This window comes from Babylonia areolata, chromosome 20, assembly GCF_041734735.1.
Source record: "Babylonia areolata isolate BAREFJ2019XMU chromosome 20, ASM4173473v1, whole genome shotgun sequence".
Lineage (NCBI taxonomy): Eukaryota > Metazoa > Mollusca > Gastropoda > Neogastropoda > Buccinidae > Babylonia > Babylonia areolata.
The window spans coordinates 54,485,584-54,498,102 of record NC_134895.1 but is presented as its reverse complement, the minus strand read 5'-3'; the positions used below and the strand labels follow the sequence as shown (position 1 = coordinate 54,498,102).

At 37.6% G+C, this 12,519-nt stretch overlaps 1 protein-coding gene across 1 annotated transcript in view; it reads right to left on the bottom strand.

Annotated features, from left to right (window-relative positions):
- Positions 1-745: 745 nt before the first annotated feature.
- LOC143295205 (uncharacterized) overlaps positions 746-12,519 on the bottom strand; it is a 13,794-nt gene continuing 2,020 nt past the window's right edge. The window contains exons 2-6 of the mRNA XM_076606778.1: positions 12,192-12,224; positions 5,577-5,648; positions 4,511-4,669; positions 3,237-3,345; positions 746-1,583 (exon numbers count right to left, since the gene is read on the bottom strand). Of these exons, the coding sequence (XP_076462893.1) occupies positions 1,301-1,583; positions 3,237-3,345; positions 4,511-4,669; positions 5,577-5,648; positions 12,192-12,224 (656 nt within the window). The 3' untranslated portion in view covers positions 746-1,300. The remainder of the gene's footprint in view (positions 1,584-3,236; positions 3,346-4,510; positions 4,670-5,576; positions 5,649-12,191; positions 12,225-12,519) is intronic.

The following is a 12,519-nucleotide window of genomic DNA, read 5'->3' as shown; positions in this document are numbered from 1 at the left end:
TGGCAAACAAGAAAATTGTGGTCCAGTTTGGTTTTCGTCTGCCTGAGAATCGTTCATTACGCTTGGTTTGTCCTTTAGTTTCTTTCCAGTCTTTGGCTCACTTGTTCTTGAAGATCTAGATTTAGATCTCATCGGCGTTGTTTCCTGAGTAGCGTGACCACTTCTCATGCTTCCTGTTCTCGTCATTTCTATGAAAGTCACACTATCTCCGACAGGGAAAACTTATCGTCCTGCGGTTTCCACCATCTTGATGACGTGTTGGGTTTTGTGTGTTTGTTGTTTGTGTGTGTGCGTGCGTGCGTGCGTGCGTGCATGTGTTTCATTATGCCCATGTGCCTGCATGCGTGCGTGCGTGCGTGCGCGCGCGCGCGTGTATGTGTGTGTGTGTGTGTGTCCCTCCTTAATATGTTATAGTTTGGAATTGCGTGGATATTGTTTTCTTGTTGTTTTACAGAGACACCAATTTCAGATATAGAAATAGACAGAACAAGAGGTAGAGAGCAAGAGAAAGATACAGACAAGACATACAAAGAAAGACAGACATGGTAACAGAGACTGGCACACGTGCATGCAGACAAAGTGAGAGAGTTATATACTAATAGTACATAGATAGAGACACGAACTCAGACGATTTCAAAGAGAGTTAAACACAGACCATAACGTTTTCTCTCGGTCAATAACTAGAAAACAACATCATCAACAACAACAAATAACGGTTTCGAGCAAAAGGACAAACACAGCGGAATTCGGTATGCTAACTTTAATTTCAAGATGAAAATAAATCAAGCTACTGTATACGCATGCAGAAAGAATGGATATTTGGGGATTTTTTGTATGCTTTACAGCAAACCATGCAAAATACACAATGTCCCTATTGAAATTAAAAGTAACCTGGAAAGAATGGATACTGAAAAGATAGATATGAATATTTTTGTACGCCTTAAAGCAAAACTTGCAAAATACATCATTTCACCAATGTAAGGAAAAGTCACCCAGAATGAATGAACATTGAAAAGATTAACATTTTATGAGGAAATTTTTGAAAGCTTTAAATCTACCCTTTCAAATTACCCCATTTGCCCATTGAAATTGGTTTTGTGTTTTGCTTTATCTGTCTATTCATTTCTGCTCTACTTATTATTATTGCATATTAACCAACCAAAAGACGACTGTTCCATGGTGAAGATTTCGAGAAGCAGTCCAGTCGCGGTGCCATCATCTTCCTCAAAACATTGTTTCTGGCCCAAACTGTCAGCTTCCAGCTTCAAGCCTGCTGGTGTCTGACCCGTGTCCGTCACAATCAGCCCTGCTTCTCTATTTTCTTGTCCTCAATCACTGCGGTACGGGCTCTGTTGTTCACATTGTCATCGAAGGGACCCTTGGTGAATCCAAAGCAGCCAAAGAACGCCGGATGTTCGCAAACGAAGCCAGGTGGTGGAGATTCAAAACAGCCAGAAAAATCTTGTATTTGACTGCCCTGAATACAGTTGGGCTTCACCAGAAAGGAAAAGGTCCAGCAGGGTTCATTAATACTTCTGCCTAATTCCGAGTTGCAGTCCACATGAAAGACGAAAGGGTCGATTCTGCAAAGACATGGTAATCAATGGGTAAGTGTAACAGTAAGGGACAGGAGGGAAGTCTGCTTGGTAGACTGAGCAGTGAACCATCATCATTAACAGCTCAGCTCCAACATTCAATCAGCCAACAGAAACAGGTCTGACTCTCTTTGTTTGTTGCGTCTAAACATGTAAATTGTATGATTCTGTATATAAAAAAAAATTAAAAGAGAGAATGTTTAAGGGCGATGTAAGCCTTTCCTTGTGCATCTGTTTTGCAAAGCAATGCATTGTGACTACCAGTGTTCACATTGTGGGGTTTGAACAGCGTCTACAATGACTGAACAGTTCATTCCTGGAACGGCATTCTTTGTTGTGTACCTCTCATTGGACTGTTTCTCTTTCTGTCCCATCACCTGAACCGTTCCTGTGGCGTTACTGCCACGTCACCCATCCCATTATACATAGCAACAGTCACGTTCATCTGCAGCTGTCCCGGTAGCAACAAGTCCCAGGGAGCTGTCAGTATTACATCTTCAGGAGGCCACATAGCAGAGGAGATCCTGCACTGCTGCAGGGTCACATCAGCGGTGTTCAGTACCACCTGCTCTGACTGGACATATGCAGGACACCAACTGTTCAGCCACCACTAACGACAATAGTAGCTGAAGCACTTTGGTTTGTCTATGCACAAGATTCAGCGCTGTATGAATACAGGTATTATTTCAGTTATTGATTCATTACTAAACATCATTATTGGGATGGGCACCCTGCTACAGATGAAGAACGACTGCCTTGGGCCACAGTTTTCCCTGTGAAATCAAGTGAAAGCCATCTTCCTGCTTGTTCCCACCTCTGCAGGTCCACTGCAGCACAAAGAGCCATCAATGTGTCCAAAGATAACCTACTTGTGCTGACTTCCCCATCCTGAGGGACAACCACATTTCATTCATGCTTTTGGCAAAAGCCTTCCCCCTAAAAGTTGATCAGCTCTACCATTACGAGACCGACATTTGTATTGAGGGGATACAACAACAGAAGCAAACCTCTGCACGTTATCAAGTGGCCTTGCGCTTTTCCGTATTTACAGTTTCCGCTTTGAGTGTGAGCTGTTCTGTCAGAGCTGCGTCACTTCCTCCATCTCTTTCTCTCTCACACACACACTGTGTCTCTCTCTTGCTCCCTCTTGCTCTCTCACTCCTTTTTCACACATACACTCACGATCATGAATGCAGCCACGCCTGCACGCTCGCATCCATGCAGACACGTACATGCAGAAAAGCACACATGCAAACACACACACACACACACACACACACACACACACACACACACACACACTGTATCTCTCTCTTGTTCTCTCTTTCTCTTTCACTCTCTTTTTCACACAAGCACTCACAATCATGAATGCATCCACGCCTGCATGCTCTCATTCATGCAGACAGCTACATGCATATAACCGCACATGCAAACACACACGCACACACACACACACACGGACACACACACACACACATAAGTGCAGCGCGCGCGCGCGCACACACACACACTCAAACTGGCGAAAAGAGTGTTGGGGCGGGGAAGAGACAGACAGACAGAAACAGAAAAACAGAGAGAGACACTGACAGAGAGAAAGAGAGAGGAGTCTGGAAAGAGATAAGCATTCGATAAGGGTCTTACACTTGTTCTGGGTAGAAGAACTTGCAGATCTCGGACACCTCGACAAATGTGTTGAGCCGGCATACTCGTACACCATTATAGAAAAGGCGGTAGAGAATCTCCCCTTCACCTGTAAAACACACATACACACACACACGCACACACACACACACAAACACACACACATGTATGTATGTATATATATATATATATACTTATATATATGTGTGTATATATGTATACATGCATACATACATACATACACTCACCTATACACAAACACGTACTTGCGCGCACGCTCACACAGGACATCATTATCATTGTCATCATTTCAGTCTTGCATTGAGCTTTAGTGACTGCACACCTTTTTTTTTTTTTTTAATCCTTGCTGAAATACATATTAAAGCAGAAAAAGACGAAAATTGACAAACAAGAGAAAGTCAATATAAACAGTGACATGAACACACTGCTAAAGTCAGCAGAAGTAACTGACAAACAAGAGAAAGTCAACATAAACAGTGACATGAACACACTGCTAAAGTCAGCAGAAGTAAACCCCGAGCATGCTCCAACCTCTTTCAGCATTGTATTTTCTGCACGAACGTCAAAAACAGGTCAGTACGATTTTTTCTTTCTGACTGATCGTTGAACTTTGCCTCTCATGGCTACATTCAGAAACCGGAAGTGACGTTACAGATCATTTATCACTCGCGAGGTTGTGATATATCCTGACATTCAATGTCAGACGTCTTTTGGGGTGTGGGGAGGGTGATGCCTCGGGCCGTGAACGGTATATTTTCTGCTACTGTGTTCAGCAACAAAACAAAACAAAACAAAAACGAATGCTTTGCTGATGGTTTTTTTTTTTGGTTGTTTTTTTTGGGGGGGGATGGGGGGGGTTCAGTTATCTGATCAAAAGTATTCTTCAAATGACAAGCTTTGAGTCTTTTTTTTTTTTTTTTTTTGGTTTGTTTCAATACACAGCGCTTTTCATGGCAAATGGAACTTGTGCAAATCGCTACCACTGCCTTTCACAACAAGCATGCCTTCTGCAGCCAACAGTGGGTAGATGTCAAGAGCGTTTTTCTGCGCTCGTCTTATGATTATTATTGTTGCTATTATTACTGATCTATACTTAATCAGCTTTGTTGCATGGCAGCTGTAGTCTGCGGTTAGATGCTGTTTGGAAGAAAACACACGAGACAGCTATTTCTCCCGCTCTCTCTCTCTCTCCCTCTTTCTCTCTCTCTCTCGCCCTCTCTCCCTCTTTCTCTCTCTCTCTCCAGACACCTGACCTTTGAGGTCATCCACGCAGTCTTCCAGCTTATCCAGTCGGTGTGATAGCTCTTCCGTCTCCTCAGACAGCGTGCTGTTGACCTCGTTCAGCTTGTCGCTCAGATCCTCAATACTCTCTCGCACGTCTCCCAGAGCGTCACAGGTGGCCACCTTCACCGCTGCTCAATGGTCAAGCCAACGGGAAATGCCCGGGAAAAGTGTACAAATCAAGGCAGTGTCTGAATCAAATATCTAACCTACGAGTCAAAGTCAAACGAATGTCTGAAATTAAGCGCCAAATGGTCAAATCACGTCATAGCCAAAATAATGTAAATCACCAAACAGTGTCAAAGCCAAATGACGAAGTCAAGAGTGTGATTGAAGTATACTTCAAAACTCCAAAGTGTCTGGTACTTGAGTCAGTTTTCGAAGACAAGTGCCCAAGTGGAAAGTCCAAGCCAAGTGTCGAAATGAAGTTTCGAAGTCGTGTCCAAGTCAAAAGAATCTGATTCAATAGTTTATAAGACAAAAAGAAACAAAAATTAACAGCAGCAACAATACAAACCAACATAATATATATAGATAAATCTGTCTGTCTATATACGTATATAAATGTAAATATCAAAAACAGTAGACTCGGCATGTCTTTTTTGCTGTGTGTGGAGTGTGAGTTGAATTCTGAAATTGTTTTGCATGCAACATGTTTTACCTGCTCAGTTCTACCTGACGTTTACCTGACTTTTCCTCACTGGTTGCTGTTTAACCAGCCTGTAAAGCTTTCATTTCTGTACCCTTGACTGAAGAAGCTGTTCATTCGGGGAGAATCTGTTTCTTTTAAAATTACAAGTTTTAAAGACATTCCAAATCTACTGTTGTTGATATTTACATATTTTACCGGTCTCGGTATTTACCTCAGTGCTTTCTGCAAGGAGCGGTGCCCAGGACACCAAGAGAGTGTGAACTCCTTGCAGCATATATATATGTATGTATATGTAAATAATAGAGAGGGATGGGCAGACAGACAGACAGAGACAAACTGACAGAAACAGTTAAACGGAGGTAAGGTTTTCATCACATGATACTTACCATACGACCGATACGGGCTGTGCCAAGTTCGTTGATAAACCCTGGTACATCCAACGTAAGACTCAGGAGGTTCTAGACAAAAGATACATATGAATTGGCTCAGGACATTAAACCAGATGGAATATTATCTCCAGCCTTAATGAAATTCAATCCAACGTCTTCATTATGGATGGTGTATTTGACCATTTCATGTTCATATCGTTGCCATAAAATTGATACATTGGTTAAACAAGAGGCAAAGCCTTCAAGACTCACTTGTGCTTCGTGCTTTATCAAGTCAAGGAATCATGAAGAGAAAGAAAAGATTAAAAAAATTATTGAAAAGTGCTCTGGATTAAATATGATATATAAGATAAGCTTGGGGAAAAAAGAAAAAAAAGAAACGAAAAAGGTATGAGAACGGGATGAAACCATACATGTTTAGTTCAAAGCAAGCAGACTGCGCCCCCACTTTGACGTCATTTGACTAGATTTAATACCTAAAGCTAGGTTGACGTTTTCTTCTTCCTGTGATAGATGTGATTGTCGTAGACCGAATAACACCGTTTAAATCATATATTTTGTGTGTTTTATTATATCTCGATTATTCTTTTATTTCGGCGGTAAAGGAGACTTTGCTATCCCTTCAAGCACAAAGCAACACATAAGATCTCTAGATCTGCACGAACCAGTAGAGGCCTACAAGGAGCTAAAAAAACAATGGATTTTTCTTCTTCCTCGTTTGCATCCCATTAGATGAGCAGCCCGGCGTCCTTGATGAAGGACGTCGCAGCTCCTCCAGGGTGCCACTGCTGTCAGTGTTGGCGAGTACTTCCTCCTGGATGCTGCATGCGTCCTTCAGTCTTGAAGGATGTGGTCAGTTGTCATTGGTCCCTCACCACAAGGGCACTCTCCACTCTGTCCAATGCCAAATTTTGTGTGCATGTGGTGGAGCAGGCGGTTGTGTCAAGTCCTCAGGCGGAAGATCTTGACCTGTTCTCGTCGTTCCAGCAAATGGTATCTGTCTTCTGGGTTATATTTGGGGTGCTGAAGGCGCCACTTTATTCGTGCCTTGATGATTGTCTTGATTTCATTGCCTCGTATGACACCAGTTTGTTGGCCTGCTCCTTCTGTGCACCGTCTTTTTTTTCTTCTTTTTTTTTTGCCAGAATGTCCGCTTTTTCGTTGCCTCTGATGCCACAGTGTGCTGGTACCCATTGTATCACCACTTTCTCCACTCTGGCACTCAAGGCAACAAGGGCTGAAGTGAGATGATTCTGTTCTTGTGGGAGATCTTGAGGGCTTGGAGCATGGAGAGAGCGTCTGAGAACACCACCACCTGCCCTGTTGTTCTTGTGGAGTTCTGCGAGACTGTTGTGGCTGCCTCACAGATCGATTCAATTTTTCTTTCATGTTCATTCCAGTTGATTCAGTGTCCACACAAACACACAAACAGACAACCGAACAACAGGTTAAAACATACTCACTTTTCTACACAAGTCTAGTAAGTCAAAAATGATATTAAAACATGGTGAGTAATGAAAAATGAATTTTCAAACTGCACAACTGATCACAGTCAGTAAATAAACTGACGATTCAAAGAGTCGAAAGTTTTTTTTCTTCATAATCGAATCTATGAAATCGTAAATTGATAAGTTCTAAAAGAACCTTTTTGATATGAATATAATACAAGATGAGTGCTTTTCACTGATATTGTTCTGTAAAGGCATTTTTCTTCACTTTATCATGGCAGATTCATCCACTCGTGTAAACAAAGTGAGTCTATGTTTTAACCTGGTTGTCTGTGTGTGTGTGTCTGTGTGTGTGTGTGTGTGTGTGGTAAACTTTAACATGGCCATTTTCTCTTAAAATACTTTGTCTGCCAATACCAAATTTGGCTTAAAACATAGTATGAAAAAAATCTTCAGTCGTACCAATAATAGGTTGCAAGTCTCCCGAATTAAGCCGTATTTCCGTATTATTAACAATTTTATTTCGTCAAGGTTCGTTCCAAAATCCGAAAATTTAAAAAAAAAAAACCCTCCTCACTGACCTGTTGGAAGGTTGGTTGTGTTTGGTGAGAAGACATGACCTCGTCTTTCATGTTCGCAATTAATTGCAAAGAAATACACATTCTGGACAGAACACATACAGTGACACTAACTAGCCTATATTATTGACATGTTAACTGCATATGAATATTCTAAAGTGGACATTGAGTTAAGTAGAATGAACAGAAAAGAACATTTGAATCTACCGTTTCACTGCCTCGTCTACACACACTGGTCAGTGCAGATCTTGACAAATCATGTTGCAAACGCTCACGGGATGGCAACGTCTCCTTTACCGCCGAATTAAAACAATTTCTTAAATAATCATCGACGTGTTTACTGCATATTGGTGTTTTAAAGTGGATACTGAATTAACCAGAATGAACAGGAAAAAAAAGAAACTGAATGGACGGTGTCTGACGTAGTTTCTCAGTGAGTGGAAAGACAAAGTTTGTGATCACAGATCTCTGCCAGTCTATAAATGGACATGTACAGCAGTGTTTTTGAGGCGATGGGAACTTCTTTACCTCGGACTTGAAAGGAATTTTTAAATGCCCGAGATGTACCAGAATAACAAGATATAAATTGCGTTATGACTTCGATTGCCGCTGTCGATTTATTCCGCTAAAAGAAGATGCTGAAATGATTTTTTTTTTAACGTCAACGTTGAACACCTATTGAACACGTATTAGCGCGGTGGGTAAGCTTAGTTCCAATCTGCATAGAAGACTATTATTCTTTCTTTTTTTCTTTTTCCACGAAGCTGTATATAATCATGATAATGATTAGAGAACACATTTCAACAAACTAATTTTAATAAGTTTTTGACTCACTTGTGTAAACAAAGTGAGTCTATGTTTTAACCCGGTGTTCGGTTGTGTGTGTATGTGTCTGTCTGTGTGTGTCTGTGTGTCTGTGGTAAACTTTAACATTGACATTTTCTCTGCAAATACTTTGTCAGTTGACACCAAAGTAGGCATAAAAATAGGAAAAATTCAGTTCTTTCCAGTCATTTTGTTTAAAACAATATTGCACCTCTGGGATGGGCACAATTTTTTTTTTTTTTTTTTAAAGAAGCCAAATTATATGCAGACTGCATTTACTGTTATATTCATATTTTTTTATTCTCTAAACTTGGCACTTTGATCTGATACTCTGACACAACAACAAGAGCAGTCATTATTATCATTTTTTGTTCAAACAGGAACTTCTTTTGCTAAGCATGGAAGTTTTATTTATTTTGCAAACGTTTTGGTGCAGATAGTAAAAAAGGGAAATTAATCTGTAATTAATGCTAGGGGACTTAATTTGCTTTAAACTGATCTTTCTCATCTTAAACATTACATTTTGAAATTATACTCAGTACATAAGAAGCTTGTGTGTTTTACTCTCAGTGTACAGGCTTTCACTATGTTCATTCGCCCAAGTGGTCTTTTTCGGAAAATACTAAAATCAATACGACGAGTGGACTTTATAGATCTATTGCTTACACATATTTATACACATTCAGAGCGCGTGCTCATATTCTTCGCGACGCCATTTTGTTTTAAGTTGTTGACCTGCCCATTCAATCCTATATTCAATGGACAATACACGATAACATGTGATGGAAAGTTGGAGAAGGAGACCGTTAAATATTTATTCAGACAAAGTTTGTGAACGCCTCGTCACTTACTGGATTATGCCCCAAACTGCCATAAAAATATCCACGGAAACAGTTGGAATTCACAGTTAAAAATTGTAAACCATGCGAGTTAATACCCTTGAATTGATGAAACGAAAAAATTTCCAGTCTTGACTTTTCTCAAAATGAAGTCCTTTTCACTTCATATGACGTTTAGAAGTACTTGTACTTGGCTCTACATGTTATTAGTTTAACAAAATACTAAATTTTCATATTAACTTTAAAACTATAAAACTAGAATGAACATAAAAGAGAAATTGAATCAACCGTGTCATATTACATTCCCGGCGGGTGTAACTAAACTTGTACATCTATCTAGATCTAGAGAAAACGGCTAAATGTTGCAGTGTGATTGCTGCGATAGCCACGTCTCCTTTACCGCGGACTTAAAAAGATTTTTTTTTTATTTTTATTGCCCTTAAAGATTTTTTGATTGCCCAAGATACATCAGAATAATATGATTTAAACAGCGTTCTACTGCGAATACCGCAATTGATTTATCGCCCTTTAAAAATTGAAAATGTTCAAAATTAAATTTTAGAACGTCAGTTAAGGAGCCACGATACTGTAATGGTTAAGACAGTTTCTTCTCACCTGAACACACGGGGTTCGAATCTGGTTTGGACTTTTTTTTTTTCTTTTTTTTTTTTAACTGGAAGCTTTATAATAACAAATACAGAACACATTTTAACAATTAGATTTTTTTTTTTTTAATGTATCACAAGTGAATCTTGAAGGCCTTGCCTCTCTTGTTCTTTTCTTTAATTAAGTGTGTATCACAAGTAAGTCTTGAAGGCCTTGCCTTTCTTGTTCTGTTTTCTGTTTGACAGTTCTTCTCTGAAGAAATTAGTTTGGAATTAACCATAAAAGAACCCAGCTGTCTCCAAAATACTTCGACGAATTTCAAAGTAAATCCATCAGTGCCTGGACTCTTTCCATTGTGCATATTCTTTAGAGTATACACTGCTTCTTCATGAGTTATTTCACTTTCTTGTGGTAGATCTCTTCTTCGGATAAACTAGGTTTATTTGAACGTGTATCTATAATGTCACATTTTTCATACTTTCTTCTCGTCATGTAAGTCCTCATAAAATTATTTTATGCTGGTCACGAGTTCACCCAGTTCGTATTATATTAATCTTTATCATTTACATTCAACGTATTATATTAATCTTTATCATTTACCTTCAACGTATTGTATTAATCTTTATCATTTACATTCAACGTATTATATTAATCTTTATCATTTACATTCAACGTATTATATTAATCTTCATCATTTACATTCAACGAATTGTATTAATCTTTATCACTTACATTCAACGTATTATATTAATCTGTATCATTTACATTCAACGTATTATATTAATCTTTATCATTTACATTCAACGTATTACATTCATCTTTATCATTTACATTCAACGTATTATATTAATCTTTATCATTAACGTATTATATTAATCTTTATCATTTACATTCAACGTATTATACTAATCTTTATCATTTACATTCAACGTATTATATTAATCTTTATCATTAACGTTTATATTCAACGTATTATATTAATCTTTATCATTTACATTCAACGTATTATATTAATCTTTATCATTCACATTCAACGTATCATATTAATCTTTAACGTATTATATTAATCTTTATCACGTACATTCAACGCATTATATTAATCTTTATCATTTACATTCAACGTATTGCATTAATCTTTATCATTCACATTCAACGTATTATATTAATCTTTATCAATTACATTCAACGTATTATATTTATCTTTATCATTTACATTCAACATATTATATTAATCTTTATCACTTACATTCAACGTATTATATTAATCTTTATCATTTACATTCAACGTATTATAGCAATCTTTATCATTTACATATTGTATTAATCTTTATCATTTAAATTCAACGTATTACATTAATCTTCATCATTTACATTCAGCGTATTATGTTAATCTTTATCATTCACATTCAACATATTGTAATAATCTTTATCAATGACATTTAACGTATTATGTTAATCTTTATCATTTACATTCAACGTATTATATTAATCTTTATCATTAACGTATTATATTAATCTTTATCATTAACGTATTATATTAATCTTTATCATTTATATTCAACGTATTATATTAATCTTTATCATTAACGTATTACATTGATCTTTATCATTTACATTCAACGTATAATATTAATCTTTAACGTATTATTTTAATCTTTATCATTTACATTCAACGCATTATATTAATCTTTATCACTTACATTCAACGTATTATACTGATCTTTATCATTTACATTCAACGTATTATATTAATCTTTATCATTTACATTCAACTACGACAGTAGTTTACTTGAATAGTTTCTCTTTTTGACAGTGTCTTTGATTTCGACAAAACCCTTTACATTTTCCTATCTTTTAACATTGATAATCTTACGATCAGCTCAGGCTGTCTTTCCGCAGCATTTTTTTCTCTTGTCCTACATAGATACATACATACATACATACATACATACATGGACACATACATGGACACATTGAACAATACTGCTTGACTCCAATACCCTCTTCAGAAAAAGATCAGCGGGGAGTTTGCTCCGTAAATGAATCTGGGAGTACAACATAAACCAGAGCAATACAATGTGAAAAAGCATAATGCAACAAATGTGTACTGTCCTCAACAATACGAAACATAACGTAAGAAAATAACAAAATGCAGGCTATCAGGATGTAATACCGCACAATACTTATGATACTTACAAAACGATAAATGTTACGAATACAACACAACACGATACTGTATTAAGCAATACGATGAATGCAACACGATAATGTCATACAATGTAAACTTTTTTCTTCTTTTTCTATAATTCGTATTACCTGTATGTGGTTTAGAGGCCAAGGTTCCTCGTCCTTTTGAGAAAAATAGAACAGAAGACATAAACAATGAAAACAACTCACTGATAAGATTACAATATCACATTTGTTTGCGTATGCAGGCCTATGCATGTTTGTATGTTTTGGACATGTGTGCATGCTTTTGTACGTGTATACACAAAAAAGATATATGTAAACACACACACACACACACACACACACACACACACAAGCGCGCGCGCACGCACACACTATAATTATATATATATATATATATATATATATATATATATATACACTATATAAACACACACACACACACACACACACA